Here is a 24,487-nt window from a genome sequence, read left to right as displayed (position 1 = left end):
GCTGGAAGTAATCTAAGAAAGAAGTATTCTCTTATTTGCTTTCTCCTTTCTGTGCTTCCTAATTCTGCTTGCTATTGTGGTAATTACAGTCTATGCATAACAACCCCATTAATAGGCCTTAGCTGCTATCCAGTTGAAAACACAATGCCATTCTGCAGTTCAAATAGAACCCACCCAGCTTCCTTTGTTATTCTGCCTGTTCATTGACAACAGCCACGGAAGAGGAGAAAGGAAAAATCAATGCTGTCAAATGCAGAGATAGGAAAATGTCATTTTGAAAAATGCAAGCCTTTGTGTACGCAAAGATTGAATTTTGATGGATTTCTCCCTAGGCGAATCTTCCTTATTTATAGGTCTTCATATAAAAATGATGTTACAATGATGTTACAGAAAGCAGATACAAATGTCATTGTTTGGAAAATCGCACAATAAAGTGGGTTCATTGTTTGTGGGGGAATATACTGTCAGAGATGGAATGATTTCAAGCTTCATCTGAACGGGTCTTTGTTGGATTTTGATCACCTGCCTAATCACTATACCGCTCTAATCCATGTGATATCATCTGTCATTGGATATTTGCATGTAAAATTCTATGCAAAATGGCATTGGCATTTGAGCCAACATTGGTAACGAGTGCTAACATGTCAAGTAATACTTGATGCTCATAATGGTGTTTATTCAAATCCCCTTCAGCTGAAGTGTTACAGAGCTAGCTAGGTGTCAGGCTGTATCTACAGTAGTTTATGTAGCTACAGTACATTTGGAAAGTATTCAGACCCCTTCACTTTTTCCAAATTCTTTTACATTACAGCCTTATTCTAAAAATGTTTTTTTTTTTTTTATCCTCATCAATCTCACACAATACTCCATAATGACAAAGTCAAAACAGGTTTAGATTTTTTTCAAGTGTATTATAAATAAAAAACAGATACCTTATTTACATAAGTATTTCTTGCTATGAGACTCGAAATGGAGCTCAGGTGCATCCTGTTTCCATTGATCATCCTTTAGATGTTTCTACAACCTGATTGTAGTCCACCTGTGGTAAATGCAATTAAGCAAAAACCAAGCCATGAGGTTGAAGGAATTGTCTGTAGAGCTCCGAGATAAGATTGTGTTGAGGCACAGATCTGGGGAAGGATACCAACATATTTCTGCAGCATTGAAGGTCCACAAGAACACAGCGGCCTCCATCATTCTTAAATGGAAGATGTTTGGAACCACCAAGACTCTTCCTTGAGCCGGCCGGCCGGCCAAACCAAGCAATAGGGGGAGAAGGGACTTGGTCAGAGAGGTGACCAAGAACCCGATGGTCACTTGACAGAGCTCCAGAGTCCCTTTGTGGAGATGGTAGAACTCCAACAATCAGGAATTTATGGTAGAGTGGCCTAACGGAAGCCACTCCTCAGTAAAAGGCACATGACAGCCCAAAAGACACCTATAGGACTCTCAGACCATGATAAACAAGATTATCCGGTCTGATGAAACCAAGATTGAACACTTTGGCCTGAATGCCAAGTGTCACATCTGGAGGAAACCAGGCACCACTCATCATCTGGCCAATACCATCCCTACGGTGAAGCATGGTGGTGGCAGCATCATGCTGTGGGGATGTTTTTCAGCGACAGGGACTGGGAGATTAGTCAGGATTGAGGGAAAGATGAATGGAGCAAAGTACAGAGAAACCCTTAATGAAAACCTGCTCCAGAGCGCTTAGGACCTCAGACTGGGGCGAAGATTAACCTTCCAACAGGACAACAACCCTAATCACACAGCCAAGACAATGCAGACAAGTCTCTGAATGTCCTTGAGTGGCCCAGCCAGAGCCCGGACTTGAACTCGATCAAACATCTCTGGAGAGACCTGAAAATAGCTGTGCAGCGACGCTCCCCATCCAACCTGACAGAGCTTGAGAGGATCTGCAGGGAATGAGAGAAACTCCCCAAATACAGGCGTGCCAAGCTAGTAGCGTCATACCCAAGAAGACTTGAGGCTGTAATCGCTGCCAAAGGTGCTTCCACAACGTACTGAATACATATGTAAATGCGATATATACGCTTTTTTATATATACAGTTGTCAGGCTGTGGGTAACTGGTTCATGGAATCAGGCGCAGGAGAGGAGAGATAAGTGTACAAGGTAGTTTATTCCACGAACTGCACCAGTATAAAACAAATACTAAAGGTGTGTGAAAATACCGGTCACTCTTAAGTAACGGGCATAATAACAAACCCGGCAAACAATACCAGCCATAAAGGGGGTGCCACAGGGTTCTATTCTCGGGCAGACTCTTTTCTCTGTATATATCAATGATGTTGCTCTTGCTGCGGACGATTCCCTGATCCACCTCTACGCAGACGACACCATTCTGTATACTTCTGGCTCTTCCTTGGACACTGTGCTATCTAACCTCCAAACAAGCTTCAATGCCATACAACACTCCTTCCGTGGCCTCCAACTGCTCTTAAACGCTAGTAAAACCAAATGCATGCTTTTCAACCGTTCTCTGCCTGCACCCGCACGCCCGACTAGCATCACCACCCTGGATAGTTCCGACCTAGAATATGTGGACATCTATAAGTACCTAGGTGTCTGGCTAGACTGTAAACTCTCCTTCCAGACTCATATCAAACATCTCCAATCCAAAATCAAATCTAGAATTGTCTTTCTATTTCGCAACAAAGCCTCCTTCACTCACGCATCCAAACTTACCCTAGTAAAACTGACTATCCTACCGATCCTCGACTTTGGCGATGTCATCTACAAAATGGCTTCCAATACTCTACTCAGCAAACTGGATGCAGGTTATCACAGTGCCATCCGCTTTGTTACTAAAGCACCTTATACCACCCACCACTGCGACCTGTATGCTCTAGTCGGCTGGCCCTCGCTACATACTCGTCGCCAGACCAACTGGCTCCAGGTCATCTACAAGTCCATGCTAGGTAAAGCTCCGCCTTATCTCAGTTCACTGGTCACGATGGCAACACCCACCCGTAGCACGCGCTCCAGCAGGTGTATCTCACTGATCATCCCTAAAGCCAACACCTCATTTGGCCGCCTTTCCTTCCAGTTCTCTGCTGCCTGTGACTGGAACTAATTGCAAAAATCGTTGAAGTTGGAGACTTTTATCTCCCTCACCAACTTTAAACATCTGCTATCTGAGCAGCTAAACGATCGCTGCAGCTGTACATAGTCCATCGGTAAATAGCCCACCCAATTTACGTACCTCATCCCCATACTGTTTTTATATATTTAATTTTCTGCTCATTTGCACACCAGTATCTCTACCTGCACATGACCATCTGATCATTTATCACTCCTGTGTTAATCTGCTAAATTGTAATTATTCGCCTACCTCCTCATGCCTTTTGCACACAATGTATATAGACCTTTTTCTTTTTCTTTTCTTTTTTTCTACTGCGTTATTGACTTGTTTATTGTTTACTCCATGTGTAACTCTGTGTTGCTGTCTGTTCACACTGCTATGCTTTATCTTGGACAGGTCACAGTTGTAAATGAGAACTTGTTCTCAACTAGCCTACCTTGTTAAATAAAAGGTGAAATAAAAAAATTAAAAAAATACAACCTGAACATAATAAACAAACACGCACACCAACATGGGGGAAACAGAGGGTTAAATAATGAACATGTAATTGGGGAATAGAAACCAGGTGTGTAGAAAACAAAGACAAAACAAATGGAAATGAAAAGTGGATTGGCGATGACTAGAAAGCCGGTGACCTCGACCCCCGAACTCCGCCTGAACAAGGAGAGGGACCGACTTCGGCTGAAGTTGTGACAGTAGCCCCCCTTGACGCGTGGCTCCAGCAGCGCACCGACCTCGGGGATGACCCGGAGAACAAGGCGCAGGGCGATCCCGACGGAGACGGTGGAACTCCCGCAGCATCGAGGGGGCAATACGTCTTCCACCGGCACCCAGCATCTCTCCTCCGGACCGTACCCCTCCCCTCCACGAGGTACTGAAGGCCCCTCACCCGACGCCTCGAATCCCATATTGATCGAACTGCATACGCCGGGGGGCCCTCGATGTACAGAGGGGGCGGAGGAACCATCTCAGACTCCTGGAGTGGACCAGCTACCACCGGCCTGAGGAGAGACACATGGAACGAGGGGTTAATACGATAATCGGGGGGAAGCTGTAACCTGTAACATACCTCGTTCAGTCTCCTCAGGACTTTAAATGGCCCCACAAACCGCGGGCCCAGCTTCCGGCAGGGCAGGCGGAGGGGCAGGTTTCGTGTCCAGAGCCAGACCCGATCCATCGGGGCCTCACTGCGGTGGCGATCTGCCTTGGCTTTCTGACGCCTCACGACCCGCTGAAGGTGCACATGAGTGGCGTCCCATGTCTCCTCAGCGAGCCTAAACCAGTCGTCCACCACAGGAGCCTCGATCTGGCGCTGATGCCAAGGCGCCAGGACTGGCAGGTACCCCAGGATGCACTGGAGGGGGGAGAGGTTAGTGGAGGAGTGGGGGAGCGAGCTCTGGGCCATCTTTGCCCAGGGCACGAGCCCCGCCCTCCCCTGGCCAGGACCGCAGAAACCTACCCACATCCTGGTTCACTCTCTCCACATGCCCGTTACTCTTGGGGTGAAAACCCGAGATAAGGCTGACCGAGACCCCCAGACGTTCCATGAACGCCCTCCAGACCCTTGACATGAACTGGGGACCCCGTAGTGACGGAAGAAGTGTGTAAACAGGGCCTCCGCAGTCTGTAGGGCCGTAGGGAGACCGGGCAAAGGGAGGAGATGACAGGACTTAGAAAACCGATCCACAACGACCAGGATCGTGGTGTTACCCAGTGATGGAGGAAGATCCGTTAGGAAATCCACCGACAAGTTCGACCACGGCCGTTGTGGAACAGGTAGGGTTGTAACTTCCCTCTGGGCAAATGCCTAGGGGCCTTGCACTGGGCGCACACCGAGCAGTAGGAGACATAAACCCTCACATCCTTAGGTAAAGTGGAACACCAGTCCTTCTCACTAAGACAGCGCACTGTCCGACCGATGCCCGGATGACCAGAGGAGGATGACGTATGGGCACAATAGATCAAACAGTCGCGGACAGCAGACGAAACGTTCAGACGCCCAGCTGGACATTGAGGGGGAGTGGGCTCTGTACGTAACGCCCGCTCGATGTCAGCATCCAGCTCCCACACCACCGGTGCCACCAGGCAAGAGGCCGGAAGTATGGGAGTGGGATCCATGGGCCGCTCTTCTGTGTCATACATCCGTGACAGTGCGTCTGCCTTAGCGTTCTGGGAACCTGGTCTGTAGGACAGGGTGAAGACAAAACGGGTGAAGAACATGGCCCACCTTGCCTGGTGAGGGTTCAGTCTCCTCTCCGCCTGGATGTACTCCAGATTGCGGTGTTCAGTCCAGATGAGAAAGGGGTGTTTAGCCCCGTCAAGCTAATGTCTCCATGCCTTCAAGGTCTTGACAACAGCCAACAGCTCCCGGTCCCCCACGTCATAGTTTCGCTCCGCCGAGCTGAGCTTCTTCAAAAAGAAGGCACAGGGGCGGAGCTTTGGTTGCGTACCCGAGCGCTGAGAGAGCACGGCTCCTATCCCAGCCTCGGACGCGTCCACCTCCACTATGATTGCCAAAGAGGGATCCGGATGAGGCAGCACCGGAGCCGAGGTAAACAGAGCCTTCAGGTGACCAAAAGCCCTGTTCGCCCCAGCCGACCACTGCAAACGGTCCCCCCTTTAGCAGTGAGGTAATGGGAGCCGCTACCTGACCAAAACCCCGGATAAACCTCCGGTAGTAGTTGGCAAGCCCTAAAAAGTTCTGCACCTCCTTTACCGTGGTGGGAGCCGGCCAATTACGCACGGCTGAAATGCGGTCACTCTCCATCTCCACCCCTGAAGTGGAAATGCGGTAACCTAGGAAAGAGACGGACTGTTGAAAAAACAGGCATTTCTCAGCCTTGACGTACAGGTCATGCTCCAACAGTCGACCAAGCACCTTGCGCACCAGGGACACATGCTCGGCGCATGTAGTGGAGTATATCAGAATGTCGTCGATATACACCACTACACCCTGCCCGTGCAGGTCCCGGAAAATCTTGTCAACAAAGGCCTGGAAGACTGATGGAGCATTCATCAACCCGTACGGCATGACGAGGTACTCATAGTGCCCTGATGTGGTACTAAATGCCGTCTTCCACTCATCCCCCTCCCTGATACGCACCAGGTTGTAAGCGCTCCTGAAGTCCAATTTTGTGAAGAAGCGCGCCCCGTGCATTGACTCGGCCGCACTGGCGATGAGAGGCAGCAGGTAACTGTATCTTACAGTGATTTGGTTGATGCCTCGATAGTCAATACACAGGCACAGACCTCCATCCTTCTTCTTCACAAAAAATAAACTTGAGCAGTGTGCCCTCTGCAGCCACAGATGGTGCATGGATCGGCCCCTCCTCCGGTCGCCCTAAGTGCAGCACATCCCAGCTCCATACGCGTTGGAGCGGTGGTGCTGGGGGATGGAATCGACAGATCCCGATCTGGACGTCCGCGGGTAGCCAGCAGGTTATTCGACCTTATGGACATGTCCACCAGCTGGTCGAAGGTCAGAGTTGTGTCCCTACAGGCCAACTCCCGACGGACGTCCTCAGGTAAACTACAACGGTAGTGATCGATCAGGGCCCTGTCGTTCCACCCCGCGCTGGCGGCCAGGGTCCGGAAGTCCAATGCGAACTCCTGTGCGCTCCTCGTCTCCTTTCTCAGGTGTACGAGACGTTCGAAAAATGCCCTGAAGCGGCGGGTGAAATCCTCGAATTGGTCCAGCACCGCTCCTCCTTCCTCCCATACAGCGTTGGCCCAATCCAGGGCCTTCCCTGAGAGACAGGAGACGAGGGCGGACACACTTAACTCTAACTGAACTGATCCTCTGCAGCAGAGGTAACTCTGGGTCTTCCTTTACTGTGGCGGTCCTCATGAGAGCCAGTTTCATCATAGCGCTTCATGTTTTTTGCGACTGCACTTGAAATTTTGTGTATTGACTGACCTTCATGTCAAGTAATGATGGACTGTCATTTCTCTTTGCTTATTTGAGCTGTTTTTGCCATAGTATGGACATGGTCTTTTACCAAATAGGGCTATCTTCTGTATCCCACCTTTACCTTGTCACAACTCAATGGTTTGGTTCAAACGCATTTAGAAGGAAAGGAATTCCACAAATTAACTTTTAACAAGCCACACCTGTTAATTTAAATGTATTCCAGGTGAGCCTCCAGAGTGGTACAGGGGTCTAAGGCACTGCATCTCAGAGGTGTCTCAGAGGTGTCACTACAGACCCAGGTGTCACTACAGACCCAGGTTCGATCCCGGGCTGTATTACAACCGGCCATGATCGGGAGTCCCACAATTGACCCAGTGTCGTCCGGGTTAGCAGAGGGTTTGGCCGGGGGGGCTTTACAAATGGGCTGTCATTGTAAATAAGAATTTGTTCTTAACTGACTTGACTAGTTAAATAATGGTTAAATAATATACTACCTTATGAAGCTGGTTGAGAGGATGCCAAGAGTGTTCAAAGCTGTCATCAAAGCAAAGGGTGGATACTTGAAGAATCTCAATTATTAAATATATTTTGATTTGTTTAACACTTTTTTGGTTACTACATGATTTCATAGTTTTGATTTCATAGTTTTAGAAAATAGTAAAATAAAGAAAAACCCTTGAATGAGTATATGTGTCCAAACTTTTGACTGGTACTGTACATTTGCAGTAATGTCTAAAACTTTCCGAATGCAGTGTATGTGACAGTATATTTGCATTTGTTGATCTGACTGAATACCATTGATCTCCCTGTTTGTTGTTCCTCTAACAGTTAACCTTTGGACTATGTTTCAAGCTGCTCAGAAACTCGGAGGATATGAGTTGGTAAGTGTTTACATATGTCCTGCGCCATACTTCACAATCTTGGTCAGGCCCACATTTTGCAAAATGATACCTTTGTTTTAAACCCCCTCTAAGTGGAAAACACGTTACCCTTCCATTTCAGGGACATTTGTGAAGTCTGTCATTTTTTCACCATGTTGAGGCTCTAAAATCAAGCTGTCTATTATATACAGTGAGACAGCAGAACGGGGCCTTTCACTTGCCAGCCTACCTCACATTTGTTCAGTACTAATTTGGGAAGTGTTTCCAAAATTCTTATATCTTTTGATGTGAAGAGTAAATGCATTGTGAATATTGGTTAGTTCGTTAGTCACATATAGTCATACAGAGAGACGAGCCACCAAACAGGAAACTTGTCATGCAATCGGGATGTGTTTCCTTTGAAGGCTTTTTATCTACAGCTGATTATCACTTTCATGCTTGCTTTGTGAGCAGGAAGCCATGTGGTTGGTTTGTGTAGTCACAGTATGTATTTAATGGTATAATAAGTCTTCTGCATGCTTCAGTTTGAACAAATGAGTGTGCTCACATACTCCTTTAAAAGTTTGCCCTGAAAATGTGAAAAGAGCAGCAATAGATATTTGTCCATCTTGAGACACCTTAGTCAGAATTAAAATAGTCAGAATTCATCTAAGATTACTCAAAAAATCTGTTGTTGATGTTTTTGCTGAGGTGATCTTAGTAGAGCAATATTACATCTAACTAAGGTGTTTGGTTCGGTATTTCTCAAGTGAAAAAATAGACATAAACTATTTTGTCTCCTGTTGAATTACAACAAACACTTCATTGAAGAATCCCTACTGTTAACCAATCACCAACAAAGGGGTGTAGACTTTGGCTACCGACTTCAGCTTGCCTTGAGAAAGTTTTCTGTGTGCATTAACAGCCTAAAAAAAACATTACTGAAGACCAAAACAAATAAAAACATCAGCGTGCCCTGTGCGCCACAGAAGTCGCTAGTGCGCGATGGGACAAGGACACCCCTGTCAGCCAAACCCTCCCCTAACCCGGATGACGCTGGGCCAATTGTGTACCACCCCATGGATCTCCCTCGATCGCGACAGAGCCTGGGCTCGAACCCAGAATCTCTAGTGGCACAGCTAGCACTGCGATGCAGTACCTTAGACCACTGCGCCACTCGGGAGGCATTTTATGCATCTCTACCACTGTACTGTACTTTTCTCTGTTTTGCCCCTGCTGAGGTAGAGACTGCAGCAGCCAGCTACAGCTGGTGGCATGTTATGGAGATGGTTTTGCATCAAATAATGGTGATTTGATGTATTTTATTTCAGTATCATACACCAATTGGTGCCCAGCCAATCTGGGCTTAAAAGACACAATTCTTCATGGTCTCTGTGGCACACTTAATAACTTTGTTCGTCATTTTCCTAGTGTGAGTGTTTAATACTATCTATAAAGATGCTATCACATAGTTATATACAGGATAATTCAAATCATTTTCTCTCTCAGATCACAGTTCGCAGACAGTGGAAAAATGTATATGATGAGCTGGGTGGAAACCCAGGGAGCACAAGTGCCGCCACATGCACACGAAGACACTACGAAAGGTGAGTTATTAACAAAGCCCTGTCCCATTTTCCTAATGCATTGGAGGAAGAGGAGCGCTACTCTCAGCCCCAGTATCAGGTGTATGTAAACCCTGCTTAGGGAAGTAAGGCTTCCTTGCTATTCCTGACATGATGTCTTTAGCCATGTCCACAGACTCTCTCACACACTGCTGCTCCATGCATACTAACACAGAGCACAGCTATATTCACCAAACCATCTCTCTCTCTCCAACTAGCCTTTTTTATTGAGAGGGTCCGAACCAAAGCAAACAGCAAACGGATATGATCCTGTTGGAGCCTGAAGATATTATGCATACACACACAGATTACGTGTCAAAAGAGGGCATGCAGAGCAATATTGTGAATGCATATAGTGAGCATGTGTATAGATCTAGGCAAATGACAAACAGTCAGCCTGAATTGCTCAGTCAATATGTGTAGGTTTATCTATGCTCTATGAACAAGTTCATACAAAATTGGATACTTGAATATGGTTGAGCAGTTAGATTATACCAAATAGCACTGCAGCTTAATTAAACTTCCTGTGCAGCCAGAAGGGACTGTATTTGCTCTGCCTTTTGAAAGCCCTTTCCTAGCCCTGCATGAGTAGGAGGACTGGTATAGACAGTGTCAGCACAGGGGGTTGGGGGGGCCCAGTGAGGTGTGACTGCTGCGCTGGCCTTTCTCAATACCGCCACAGAAAGCTGAGAAATTGTGCTGAATCAATACATCCCCAAAATATCCCCACTGCAGTGAATATCACCCTGTCAGAAAGAGAGCGGGAAATCTCAGCTGAACCCTAACAGGCCAGGGGAGGAGTATTTTAGCTGAGGCTCACTATTCCAGCAGCTAGGAGGGCAATTAACTTCATCGTATTAGCTCAGGAAACAAAGCTATTCTCTCTCCCTTGGAAGTATATGATAAATGACCCTGTTTGTCGGTTTGGTGAAGGATGTGTTTGGTCTCTGGTGGCGTCGTTGTTTTCACTTAATGATTACTCAGCATTGAGAACACAATAAGTAATTTAAACTAGAGCATGCAACATTTATCCTAACGTCTTTTGATTTACCCCCCCCCCCCCTAAGTCAGAAGCAGTGGAAACATTTGGTTGTAATTCCACTATATTAACTGAACGTGCTGATCTTGGTCTTTTGTTTGGGACTTTGAATGTCCCCAAGCCCTGACTGCAATTTGAAATGATCCACATTATCCATTTACCTCTTTAATGGAAGTCATCTGAAACGGTTGCCTTGGAGAAATTATTTTCAATGATAGAGATCAAAATAATGACTGTATTTATGGTGTTGAGCAGCAGGCAGTAGAGAACATAGGTTATCTTTTGTTCTGTTCATTCTGAGGTACTTGTCATTTGGAAAGTTGCTCATTGCAGCCATTCTACTGTGCATTAGCTTAAAGGGAACAATCTATATTTAACGTCCAACCCAAGGTCTAAAGCTCCAGCTGGGAAAGCTTTAATGATATTTATTTAAACCGTTTCCCAAGATTAGCTGTCAGAGCTCTGCTCCCTGAATTAAAAATGAGGTCATGAAAAGATGGCATCAATAACCTTGAAATAGACTGCTGCATTCTCTCCCTGCATGCCGCTTCATGCTGATTTTTTGATTATACAGGTCAGTGGCTTTTTGCTGCCGTTAGTTATTTAAGCTCTCACTTTCTGTGTGAGCTGCTAGTGCTACAGAAACATTACATTTATACTGTACATGTTGTCACTCTGATAGTTCCTGTGTTAATGCAGATTTAATGCCTGCCATGCATAGGATTTTTTTATGTAATTGCAGGGGGGAATATCCATGGCAACAGTAGAGGCAATTGAGAATGATTTTCTCAGAGGTTGTACAGTGTATAACAAATAACAATAAATTCCACTCATATTAGTTAACATACCAGGTAATGGCCGTTTTTTATCTGATGAATATTCACACTAGAAATATTGACACTAGAGTGTGAATATTTATTTGGGTTGGATACAGGGTTGGATTCTTTTGCATACATTGCAGACGATACCATTGATTCTTTTATGCATTCCCCCTGGTATTGGTGTGCCTCTGCTCTCACTCAAGCTGCACCTCAAATTGAAAATGAATCCCACAGTGTATAGGCTCATGACAAATTGGAACAACTTGGCAAGTCGCCACCCCGTGGATCATGTTAGAGTAGACTAAATCCTAAACACAGCCCTTACTCTGTGTTGCTTCTTGTTCCTCTATGCAACACTCAAGTCTCTTTGTTACAAATCTTACAACATGAGTTAAAAAAACACATTGCTGTAAGAACCTAAAATGACAAGCTATAGGAAAAAACTACTGGACAGATTACAGCTGTGATAGCACTTAGATGAATGAAGTTTGATTGCTCTCCCTCCTCATTCACCTGGCACAACAAAGAAATAACTAACCCACATGAAATATACTAGGCTTTTAAACCTAGTGTTTGCATTTAGGGGCTTGCAAATTGTGCCATACTTGCAGAGTTAGACATTCGGAAATACTGATAACAATTCACAGTATTATTTTAAACATTCTTGCCTTTGGCTTAGGAACAGTTCATGTGATTTTTGTTGATGTGTAATGATGAACAGACTCTTTTAACTATATTATAAATCTGTTCCTAATGTTGAGATTGGATTGAAGAACATAATGTTCTACGCAGTGAACAACAGACATAATATCTAGCAGTTAATACAAACACTTACCATCCATTGCCCAACACCTGTCATGATTAAGGTTAGCTGTGTGCAGTTGAATGTAGTTTTGCCTTGGGGGAATGGTAAAGGTCATTTTTAGATCTGGTATTTCCAGACTCGACAAAAGGCCTTTCACTGCCCTGTTTAACTGCGTGAATCAGGATCACTTGAAGTGGTTGACTTTCTACAAAAGAGAGGCTTTGAAGCCAAATCTTTCCAAAGCTGAGGGAACAATGTCTGTTTATCCCGCTCTGACTCGGCTCTGAAGATTGGTATTTGCTTTTGTACAGACAGGAGTTATTGTTTTGCCAGTTCTTTGAAGCAGCCTAAACATAACAGTTGGTGATGAATATGTATTTTATGTTATGCTTCTTCTCTTCAAGAGGTTGTTTTAAAACTATCCCAAAATAGGGTTCCGTTAACGCATTAAGAAAACCTATGACCTAAACAGAACGCCAGCTCAAATGAATTTCAGCACCAGGAAAAGTACTGAATGAAATAGCCTATAGGGGTTTCCGGCGCTTTGGTGATTTAGACATTTCTTGGATTCCACAGGTAAATCCCCTTTAACTCAGATGACAGACCAGCTAATTGTTGATAAAAACCTATTTGATTGTTTGGCATGTAAGTGCATTATTTTAATGGGACAGACATGACTATGTCTCTGAATTACAATTGTATTGATTTCCAAATAATCTTACAACAATATATTATACTAAGAAATGTCTTTAGCCTAATTACATTCCAATATGCTAGAGAAATCACTGTCTGTCTCTTTTGCCTATTGAACTTTTTTATTTTTTATTAGTGGATAGGTTACGTACTCAAATCTACCGTGAACATCATAGAAAATGGCTGCTCATGTAAAGGCTCAGTGATGAATAGCCATGAGCGGAAGTTTAGTATTTATTGACCTCACAGAAATGTAAGCTCTCCTTCCCTCATTGAGTAATTCCCTCATTGACTTTTCCATGTCATGTTGTGCTCATTCTGCCCTCTGGTGTGCAGGAAAGTATGTTGCATTTGATTTTGATATTGCCTGTGATATTCATTACGAGAAGTGTTCCTGAGAGGCATTTCCTGCTTTGAACTCAACCAAGGATTTATATAAGAGAAAGCCCTATATTTACATAAATGTAACCTATCACTGTGCAAAGAGCCTCCCTGCTGCCTTCACATGTGGACTGAATTCCTTTCATGGCCTCTCGATTGTACACCCTACAAGGCCCCCTGCTTTCAGGAAATTACTACTTACATAAGTCATATTGTATTATCATTGCTGTATTATGTGATCAGGAGAATGTTATATGCTCTCCCTGTACTTATTATCGGTCTTTTACAGAGTCACTGGGTGCTATTTATAATGTGAGTTTTCATAGTTAACTGTTCAGCAACAGAGAAGCAGAAAATAATCCTGCCGTGCTAAAAGAACAGTGTTACTTTTTTTTTTCCTTTCCAAAAATAAATCAAATAAAAGACTATCTGGAATATTGAGTTTAACAATTGTGATGTAACATGGATTTAAAGGAGAATGTTCCACTGAGATGTGACAAGCACACCAGTATGGATGGTACCCTCACCTCTCAGTGGCATTCTGGAGAATTAATGTAGGGCAGGGCAACTTTGATGGTTTCGTCATGAGAGACGGCATTCGCTCGTGCGTTTGCATACCCACATCCATATCCACACTTGCAGTCAGAGCCATCCCTAGCCTTTTGGGGGCCCTAAGCGAAAAAAAATAGCTGACTTGGGCTAATTGACTGACTGTTAGTGACTGACATAACAATAGAAAAACTGCAGATGCAAAATTGCACTTTGTGTATTCTATTATTCTAACTCTAAACAGTAAGTTGAGCCCCCGACTGAGCCCCCCCCCCCCAGGTGTGAATTGATCCAATAGAACTTTGTATCTTCGTCTGTAGCCTAGCTCCTAAAACTCAATGCAGGATTATTTCATTGTCATCCATGTCTGCTGATAGATACTGATTTGTAATTGGTATTGCTAGACGCCAAACACAGAAGGGCATGGTGTTCATTCTTACAGCAGATGGTACAGTATCTTTGCAGACTTGAAATGTGAGTGTATATGAAATTGCTCCCTATTTTCCTTACTCTATTTATACAGTAAGTCACGTCGAGTTCATCACATTATTTCTCAATGGTGCAGTGGTTTATGGTGAATAATTTTTTCACTCCATTAACATCTGTCTTTCTTCTCTCTCTCGCCGTCTCTATTTTCTCCTTCTCCCTCTTTCAAATAAGTCACATTTAATCGTACATTTCCTTTCTTGGCCTGGGGCCCGGTGCCAGCTGTATGAAATTTAGTTTTACTGCTTCTGCTGCCAGCAGTTTGGTTCTGAGAAATCCCACTGAGCCGCTTGAACCAATGCAGCCATTTTTATCTCAGTATCAAATTTCTCTGTAAAAATTAAGTACCTTATTGTGATTGTTTTCAAATAAAAGAGCAATTTCTAAAGCAAGAATTTTGCTAGAAGTGTCAGGGAGTGGTCTGAGTGGGGAGAGGGAAACTGAAAAATAGATGTTATTGGCAGAGAGGTTTGGAACTCTCTTTCTTAGGCTCTATTCCCATTACAAGATACTGTGTAAAGGAGAGTCTGAGGAGCAGGGTGGTGAAAGAGAATTCTACTTTTCAATTCACATTACATCCTTGCCTTACAGTGTGGCTGGCAACGCAACATGTTTGGTCCACAGCTCAAATTGACCGTAAATATCACAGTAAGCACAAAATATTCAACAATGACAGAAAATGTTCTTCTAAAACATATTGAAACATATCACACTATTGAATAATGCAACCAAACCATATTACACTCTTGAATAATGCAACAATTCACAACACACCTACTCATTCCATTTTTTTTTTATAAAAAAAAAAACTATTTTCTACATTGTAGAATAATAGTGAAGACATCAAAATTCTGAAATAACATATGGAATCATGTAGTAACCAAAAAAGTGTTAAACAAATCAAAATATTTTGCCTTGATGACAACTTTGCATACTCTTGGCATTATTTCATAGTTTATGTCTTCACTATTATTCTACAATGGAGAAAATAGTAAAAATAGAGAAAATCCTTTGAAGGAATAGGTGTCCAAACTTTTGACTGGTACTGTATGTGCAGACAAAGGGTTTATTTTCTCATCTGTAGGCTACACTCATTACATTTGAGCTTCAATACAAAAGCACAGAGTTGCTAACAGCATGTCTTTATCAATTAACGTTAGCCTATCAAAAATGTACGATTGACCCCCAAACTAGGCTTCATTTTTTTCAATATCATGCAAAACATAATGTGGTAAAAGCAAATTGCGAATGAAACCGTGGGTATAAGTGAATTCACCACAACAAGCTGTTTTATATGGAAGGACATACCCGCCACCAAAAAATAAAATGCCTCATGATTTGTCAACGTGCACAATTAGTCTGTGCTTCAGTCTGATCAACTGTAGCCTCCTGATAACAACCACATCTGCAGGTAGCCTAGAGAAGCCTATGCATTCTGATCCCATCTGGGCCTGGCCAGGGGAAACGTAACGTCATGTTTTTATAGCCTAAGCTCTGTTTTTATAGCTTAAAATGGGCCCATTTATTTGTGTACTGAGAAAATGTGAGTGTGATCAAATGTGGTTTATATTTGCCTTTTTAATCCAAAATGATTGGAATTAAGTCAATCAACAGTGATGACATACTCACACAGTATCTTTTTAATTACAGATGCAGAAGGCCTGCACGATGCCACCCTGCATACAGTGACCTCAGCCCAGTTAGTTTTTGTCCAATTGCAGTTGTTGTCTCTGTCTGTGTAAAGGGTTTTAATGTTTTCATCCTCCCTAGGGCCCGTTTTTTAAACCTGATTCTAAAAATGATCTGGTCCCGTCATAGCCCATATAAAATGTTTTTTTTTTACAGCTGATTTAATACTATGTTGTATGCTACACCTAGGGTTCGGAGTTGTTTAGGTTACTACGCGATCGGGTAAAACTCTGGGCCCCAGAAAAACAATTTACTCAGGGACCTGTGGTGCCACCTCTGAAATGTCCACAAAATATTACAATGAAAAAACATATCCTATTTGTATGATCTGCATTTGACATGTGTTTGGTGGTGGGGATGGGCTTCCATAGTTTTACATGGCTCAGTGCAGCCAGCAGCTACTGTAACAATTTCAGAATGTAACAATTTCAGGTAAAAACTCAATAAAACAAGTCTCAGATATTAGGAAAAGGTGTATACATTTCAGCCTTTTAAAAAACATTGCTCTGTTATTACTATTTATACTTTATGAGTGTTAGCTCATGGTGTTAGCTCATCCGAGTGGCACAGCGGTCTAAGGCACTGCATCTCAGTGCTAGAGGTGTCACGACAGACCCGGGTTCGACTCCCGGCTGTACCACAACCGGCCATGATTGGGCCAGCATTGTCCAGGTCAGGGTTTGACCAGGGTAGGCCGTCATTATAAATAAGAATTTGTTCTTAACTGACTTGCCTAGTTAAATAACAACAAAAAATAGCTCAATGAGACAATTCTGCTTACACTGTCCTGCTTCAAGGGGTGCAAGTGTCGTGCGCTACCTCTGGCGAGTGTCTTGATGTCACCTGGCAGGCCAAAACACCATCCCACCAAAACAGACTGAAATTTCAAGTGTTCTTTTCAAACACATTATCATAATTTTTTACATTTCACAGTATTATTCCAACCTCATAGTGTGGAAATACAGTGTATATTTAAAACACAGGAATATTACGTTTTTGACTGCACTGGTACATTAAAGGCATTTCTGTTTGTGAACAAGCGAACCACTAATGATTCCTTGTTTGTTCTACCACAAAGTCCCTTAAAAAGGGAATTGAGCAACTACTTAATGTGCACACATGAGAACGTGTTCATGCCTAAGTTGTTTCCTAATAGCATTTGGATTGCTATCATGGAAGCTGGCCTCATAAAGGAATGGGTGAGGCGAGAATTTCCAAAATAATATTGAACATTTCATCACTGGCTGGTACCTCTTTTCGATATTTGATACTGTAATGTTTTGTGGTGTTTAACCTAGAGTATGCCACATGTTTTTCCTCAGCATTTTCATCTGTCCTTATATTGTTTCACACATTTGATAAGACCTTGGTGATAATAACCCCCATGGTGTCAGAACCCACACTGTAGTCTCATCAACAGCACAGCTCAGTCAGAATGGATGTTGTTTTAGTTACTCTAGCAGCTGTAGTGTGTTAACTGTTTCCCTGGTAATGTGATGTAAAGATTAACACACCCTAACTGGGGGCCTCAGCCTTGCCTCATCTCCTGGCCCTATGCCAGGTGTTAGTTGGCTCCCCAGCTCTCTCAGCACATACCAGCTCTGTGTTGAAGCATGCTATTTGGTCTATACTAACTGACTCAAGCCCACCACCAGTGTACTCTGGTCAGTCAAGTGTCAAAATTAAGGTTGAAAGTTATTTTCTGAATTTCCGATGTAATTCAAGTTATGTGTCTTTGTCTATGCCACAGTTGTAGGCCTAGCATCTCTGGTTTATCTAGATATTACTTCCTAGAGTGAATGTCCTCTTACAATATAAGTTGGACCTTTTCATTATTGACTGTCATATCTTGAAAAAGATCACAAACCTGAAATGTCGACACCCAATAAACACATGCAGAGGTAATCATGTGTGAGTAAATTCTTAGAAATTGATTAAACTTTGCAGTTTTATTCCTAGCACCACTTATGAGAGACCGCGTAGTTGTTAATCTTTAAAAATTTGTTGATTTTTCGACATGTTTCATTGCAGCTACATGGGCAGGGTGTGTAACAGCATTCCTAAGAGGTGATACATTTATAGCCTTAACTTTGTTTCAGGTTAATGTTAACTCAGTCTCTTCCCCTCTGACCTTTCCAGGCTCCTCCTACCCTATGAGAGGTACACCAAAGGAGAGAAGGACAAACCCCTCCCCTCAGCCAAACCCAAAAAACAGGAGCATGGGGCCCAAGAGGGGGGTGCCAAACCCAAAGGGGTCACAGCGAAACGACCTAAAGGTGGACTAAACCAGAGACAGGTGGCCAGGAAGGAGAGAGAGAGCGACGACGCAGCAAAAAGCCAGGAGCTCTCACAGGTCAGTCCTACTCATTTTCTGTCCGTCTGTCTCACACTCTCTCGTTCACACACACTCTTTCCTAGAAAGATAACATATGCCAATGGCACACATGCATCATGTATATGTATTGAATAACAGTATGGCATGTTTTCCCACTAAGGTGTCTGAGGAGAAAGAGGAGAACCAGGAGCCTGCAGTGATGAAGCAGGGTCCTCTTTCCAGAAAGGAGCCTGAAGAAGAGTTACAACACACCCTGAAGAAAGAGGAGACATTGAGCCAGGAGGAAGTGTCCTGCCTGAATCCCCCCAACACAGACTGCCACCGAGCCACACCTGTGCTCCACAGTGATCTGTGTCCACAGCCCGAGTGGATACATCCCAGCCAGCCACAATCAGACACATTCAACCCTGAGCAAAGGGACCAAGCTGATGGAACCCTCTCTAAGACCCCATATCCACACAACTGGGACAACAACAACAGTAAGCCTAGGTATAGCAGTCTAGCTGACCCAAGCACACCTGACACTCCGGTAGCTAAAGACACAGACAGTCACAGTTATGGACATGGTGGGAGGGTGGGTAAGGTGCTGCCCATGTGTAAGCAGAGCCCACCCCCACTGCAGCTATACTCTACAGAGCCACTCACAGACAAACAGGACTCCCCCAGTAAAAACAAAGAGATAAATCAGTGTCACGTGCACACGCCAACAACATACTCCAAGGACAACCTGGGGGTCATGTCCCCACTAGCCAAGAAGAAGCTCCTCTCCCAAGTCTGTGAGACAAGTCATTACTCATTCAGTTCCCCTCATCTTCCTCCTCCCACTCCATCAGTCAGTGTGGGTGATGTAAGCGACAGCTGCGTAGAGGAGGTGGTGAAACTGAGGCAGGACTCCATCCCGGACAGCCCAGAGATGGCTCCTGTCTTCAGGCCTTCTGTCATCCAGCATGCCCAAAGCGTCAAACCCCAGCAAGAGAGGAGTCCTCTGGGGGATCTGTCTGAGCCTTTCACTTGCAGAGTGAGCCACTTCCAGCCCCGGCTCAACCCCCCCTGGCACCCCTACCTCCACAGGACTGAGCACCAGGATGGAGTGGAGAATGCAGGAGAGACACGGATGCAGCAGCACCCCAGTCAGGCACCACCAGGCTTTGCAGGCGACTGCTACTCCTCCCCTCACCTACACAACCTCTACCGGCAGACAGAGAACTGTCTGAGCCAAGAGCGAATGGCCAATTATCCCAACAGAGACAAACAGGGACATTTTATCGGGGAATGTCAGAGCAGTGAGGGCTTCAGCTTAAACAATCCTGACAGAGAAGGGTTGGCTTACAGAGCTCCCCACTTCTCTGAGAGGACACAAACACATGGGGATAGACCATTGGACGAGGAACCCCGAGATTTCAGTATTTCCAAGCCTGTCACTCAAAGAATGTCTTTCACAAAGCCCTCTTTCTGTGGCCTCCCATATCCCATGATGCATCAGAGTTTAGACTATCACCCCAAAGCATGCAGAGTCCTCCCCATGACTATATCTACCCCCAAACAAAGCCCAGACCCCCCTCAGCCCTTCTTCAACCCTAAAAGCCACGCTGAGACTGTCAGTGCCTCCAGACCCAGTAAGAGATGCCTGGGGGAACTAGAGAACGAGGGGGTGCCAGACCGCAAGGTGCGAGTGGTGACCCCCATGCACCCAGCCGGCTCTATCCGCAGGGGCGACCCACAGGGGGAGGAGCTCAAACCAGCTGAACCGGCACACGCCATCCACCTCCACATTCCTGAGGGCCACACCTACCCTCCCCACACACCCTTCTACCCAGGGATGTACCCCGGGATGCAGGATGCCCTCCATCACAACCTCCAGTACCTGAAGAGCCAGACAGCTGTGTCCCCCCTGGTCCCTCCACTAGCCTTCCACTCCATGATGCTACAGAGGCAGCTGATGGCCTCACAGCCCAGCCCTCATCACTTCTACAGGCACCCTGGGGGGGCGGCCCTGTACGGGGACCTCCTGCACCACCTGTACCCCCTGTCCACCCTTACCCACCCACAGCTGTCCTCCATGCACCCCAGCACCAGACTCTAACAGACAAACCCACATGGAGCTTAACTGTCTACCTGGGACAGTGGATCTAGTGTTCTATTATTCAGTAAGCATGACAACACTGGTTAACTGTAGCTGGTGGATTTAGTCAGGCACACAGTTACATTTTTTGTATTTTTTGTTTGTTTTTGCACTGTGCTGTATCACCACTTAAGTTACCTTGTCTCAATTTGCACTCTGTAGTGTTTGTGTTCACCAACCAGGTCCTTTCTCTCGCTCAACAGTCAGGTTCTTACTATCTTTAAGTGTGGAGGGACGGGAGACAGAGAAAAGCCATTGGCATGCATGTCGGGGGATAATCAGATTTGCTGGGTCTCCAAAGGGATGGACTACATCACTGCAATGCAACAACCTCATCCTCCAAATGTGTTCTGGGGATTTTATCAGGTTGAAACACTAAAAAAAACATGAGGGGCCTATCTAAAATAGACTCTTTACGCATAGTTTGCCATTGGAAAAGTTAATGCAGCTGTTAAGCATTAGGCTACTCCACCTTCAATCAAGTTTTTAATATCTTTTTAGAGCTCTCTAGTGTGGTGCTTTGGCCTGTTTCTGTTCATGTATAAGTCAACTACACCTGTATTCTTAGGAATTACTGTGTTAAACCACGGTGCTGTACAAAACCACAAGGCCCTGAGGTATTGTATGTACAGTACCAGTCCAACATTTGGATACAACTACTCATTCCAGGGTTTTTCTTTATTTTTACTATTTTCTACATTGTAGAATAATAGTGAAGATATCAAAACTGTGAAATAACACATATGGAATCATGTAGTAACCAAAAAAAGTGTTAAACAAATCAAAATATATATTTTTTTAGATTCTTCAAAGTAGCCACCCTTTGCCTTGATGACAGCTTTGCACACTCTTGGCATTCTCTCAACCAGCTTCAAGAGGTAGTCACATGGAATGCATTTCAAATAACAGGTGTGCCTTGTTAAAAGTTAAATAGTGGAGTTTGAGCCAATCAGTTGTGTTGTGACAACGTACAGGAGGACCAAGTCCATATTATGGCAGGAACAGCTCAAATAAGCAAAGAGAAATGACAGTCCATCATTACTAAGTAGTCTATCTGGAAAATGTTTAAATTTCAAGAAAGTTTCTTCAAGTGCAGTCGCAAAAACCATCAAGCACTATGATGAAACTGGCTCTCATGAGGACCGCCTCAGGAAAGGATGACCAAGAGTTCATTAGAGTTAACTGCACCTCAAATTAATGCTTCACAGAGTTTAAGGAACAGACACATCTCAACATCAACTGTTCAGAGGAGACTGTGTGAATCAGGCCTTCATGGTCGAATTGCTGCAAGAAACCACTACTAAAGGACACCAATAAGAAAAGAGACTTATTTGGGCCAAAAAACACAAGCAATGGAGATTAGACCAGTGGAAATCGGTCCTTTGGTTTGATGAGTCCAAATTTGACATTTTTGGTTCCAACCAATGTATCTTTGTGAGACACAGAGTAGGTGAACGGATGATCTCTGCATGTGTAGTTCCCACCGCAAAGCATGGAGGAGGAGGTGTGATGGTGCTTTTCTGGTGACACTGTCAAGGCACACTTAACCAGCATGGCTACCACAGCATTCTGCAGCGATACTCCATCCCATCTGGTTTGCGCTTAGTGGGACTATCATTTTGTTTTTCAACAGGACAATGACACAACACACCTCCAGGCTGTGTAAGAGCTGTTTGACCAAGGAGAGTGATAGAATGCTGCATCAGATGACCTGGTCTCCACAATCACCTAACCTCAACCCAATTGAGATGGTTTGGGATGAGTTGGACCGCATAGCGAAGGAAAAGCAGCCAGCAAGTGCTCAGCACTTGACTGTTGAAAGACTGTTGAAAAATCATTCCAGGTGAAGCTGGTTGAGAGAATGCCAGGAGTGTGCAAAGCTGTCATCAAGGGAAAGGGTGGCTACTTTGAAGAATCAAAAAAATATATATATTTGTTTAACACTTTTTTGGTTACTACATGATTATATATGTGTTATTTCATAGTTTTGATGTCTTCACTATTATTCTACAATGTAGAAAATAGTAAAAATAAAGAAAAACCCTTGAATGAGTAGGTGTGTCCAAACTTTTGACTGGTACTGTAGATAAAAGCTCATTTTCATCAGAACACCCAAGCTGTGAAGAAACCACATTTGACGTTTTTCATCCGTTTTTTAAGGCGAGTCGTATCGCTTGTCGGGAACATTCTCTCAAAATGTTTTGTTGACCCCTGAGAGATGGGAAGGTGACCCAGATACATTAATATATTGAACAGAAAGTATTTGTACTACGCTTAACATTTGAGTCACTGATGCTGCCTACTGTGACATCTGACAGCACTTATCTTGACACATCGTAGCTCTGAAAAATCACTTATTCTTTCATGTATGGCTGTTTACTCAGCCTCCTTCGTTCAACAGCATACTGTATGATAAATAAAAATGTGTCTTGTAGATTATTGCTTTGTGAATATGTGCCTTTCTTAATCTTTGATTACTGGTTGCAGCACTACAGTTATAAGGTTCCATTCCATCATCACATTGCAGTGCAAACTCATTGGACTGTAAATGTATAGTATCATAGTTAATGTTTAGAAAAGGCATAGTTAAGCACTGGTGTAGAGAATGGCTACTAGAATAGATTTATGTGCCACAGCCAGGCTCAGTGATCAAAAGGAACCCTGTAGTGCCTCAGGACTAATAGCACCTGGTCTGGGTTTACAACCATCAGAACTGTTTTAATGGGTATTTGGGACATATGAAATATAGGTAACACATAGCCGTTTAATTTTGTCTTGAAGCCAATCAGAAGAGATTTAGCAGACACTTAAGATAAACATTAATTTACAATTACATGTTCTGAATGTCATGTTTGCTTCAGCAGCTTTAGTAACTACTGTTTAGGCTCCTTAACATTCAAAACTATTCTCTGGCATCTTTCTCTGTCTGACATCTTCTGTAAATAATAATGTAAATACTGTTGACTTCTGATAGTCTTATCATGTGTTATATGTTGTTATAATCTGTAAATAGTATAAATGCATAAAGCTGCTTACACAATCTAGATGTGTCAAAGGTCACCTTACTATATTAGATCTGAACACTATTTGTAGGACACTTTTTATTTGCTTGTTTTCCCACATTGTTTCCATACTGTTCATCTTTAACGTGTTTTTGATACGATGTGCCATCTGTTTACCAATCATTTAGCTGGCAAACAAGAAGAAAAACATTTTGTATTATATGATCCTCTGTATATTTAATTAAAATATTTTACTATCAATGAATGTCTTTCTCCCCTTAATTGTGGTGGTACTATACTACAGATGGATGAGGTTGGAAAATATAACTCATTTTCTAAGAAGATCCATGATGAAATATTGAAATGTCATGTAGACCCAACTACAAAGGTACAGGTAACTGCCAAAATAAAGGAGACACCAACATAAAGTATCTTAATAGGGCATTGTCACATCACGAGCAGCCAGAAAGTGTCTGGAACTCTATTGGAGGGATGCGACACCATTCTTTCATGAGAAATTCCATAATTTGGTGTTTTGTTGATGGTGGTGAAAAAGGCTGTCTCAGGTGCTACTCCAGGATCTCCCATACATGTTCAATTGGGTTGAGATCTGGTGATTGACACACACAGACATTAAATCCCCTATGCTTCTTTGAGACCACTCTTTCAAAGTCACAGCAATATCTTCTTCAAGCCATGGTAGCCAAAATAATGGGCAACTGGGCGTTTTTATACATAAAAGTAAGCATGATGGGATGTTCATTGCTTAATAAACTTAATAAACCACACCTGTGTGTAAGCACCTACTTTCAATATACTTTGTATTGCTCATTTACTCAAGTGTTTCCTTTATATTGACAGCTACCGGTATTTCAGGGGATATTGCAGGCATTTTGCCAGTGTTGAGTCTAACTCAATGTCTTAAGTCTTAATCACTGTGCAATTTGCTGACAGTATGTCTGGAACGGAAGGTTGCTAATAATTCAAAGGTTTGTGTTCCCATTTATAGTAGTTGTATAATGACTTGTAACATGTTTTCAGTTGAGAGATATTCTAGATCTC

At 43.7% G+C, this 24,487-nt stretch overlaps 1 protein-coding gene across 1 annotated transcript in view; it reads left to right on the top strand.

Annotated features, from left to right (window-relative positions):
- Positions 1-23,690, top strand: part of LOC109899761 (AT-rich interactive domain-containing protein 5B) — an 83,400-nt gene extending 59,710 nt beyond the window's left edge. The window contains exons 7-10 of the mRNA XM_020495272.2: positions 7,847-7,899; positions 9,388-9,485; positions 18,106-18,319; positions 18,462-23,690. Coding sequence (XP_020350861.1) covers positions 7,847-7,899; positions 9,388-9,485; positions 18,106-18,319; positions 18,462-20,384 — 2,288 coding nt within the window. The 3' untranslated portion in view covers positions 20,385-23,690. The remainder of the gene's footprint in view (positions 1-7,846; positions 7,900-9,387; positions 9,486-18,105; positions 18,320-18,461) is intronic.
- Positions 23,691-24,487: the final 797 nt, after the last annotated feature.

The sequence above is a fragment of the Oncorhynchus kisutch genome, linkage group LG11 (assembly GCF_002021735.2).
Source record: "Oncorhynchus kisutch isolate 150728-3 linkage group LG11, Okis_V2, whole genome shotgun sequence".
In the NCBI taxonomy this organism is placed as follows: domain Eukaryota; kingdom Metazoa; phylum Chordata; class Actinopteri; order Salmoniformes; family Salmonidae; genus Oncorhynchus; species Oncorhynchus kisutch.
This window is presented reverse-complemented; position numbering and strand designations above follow the sequence as displayed.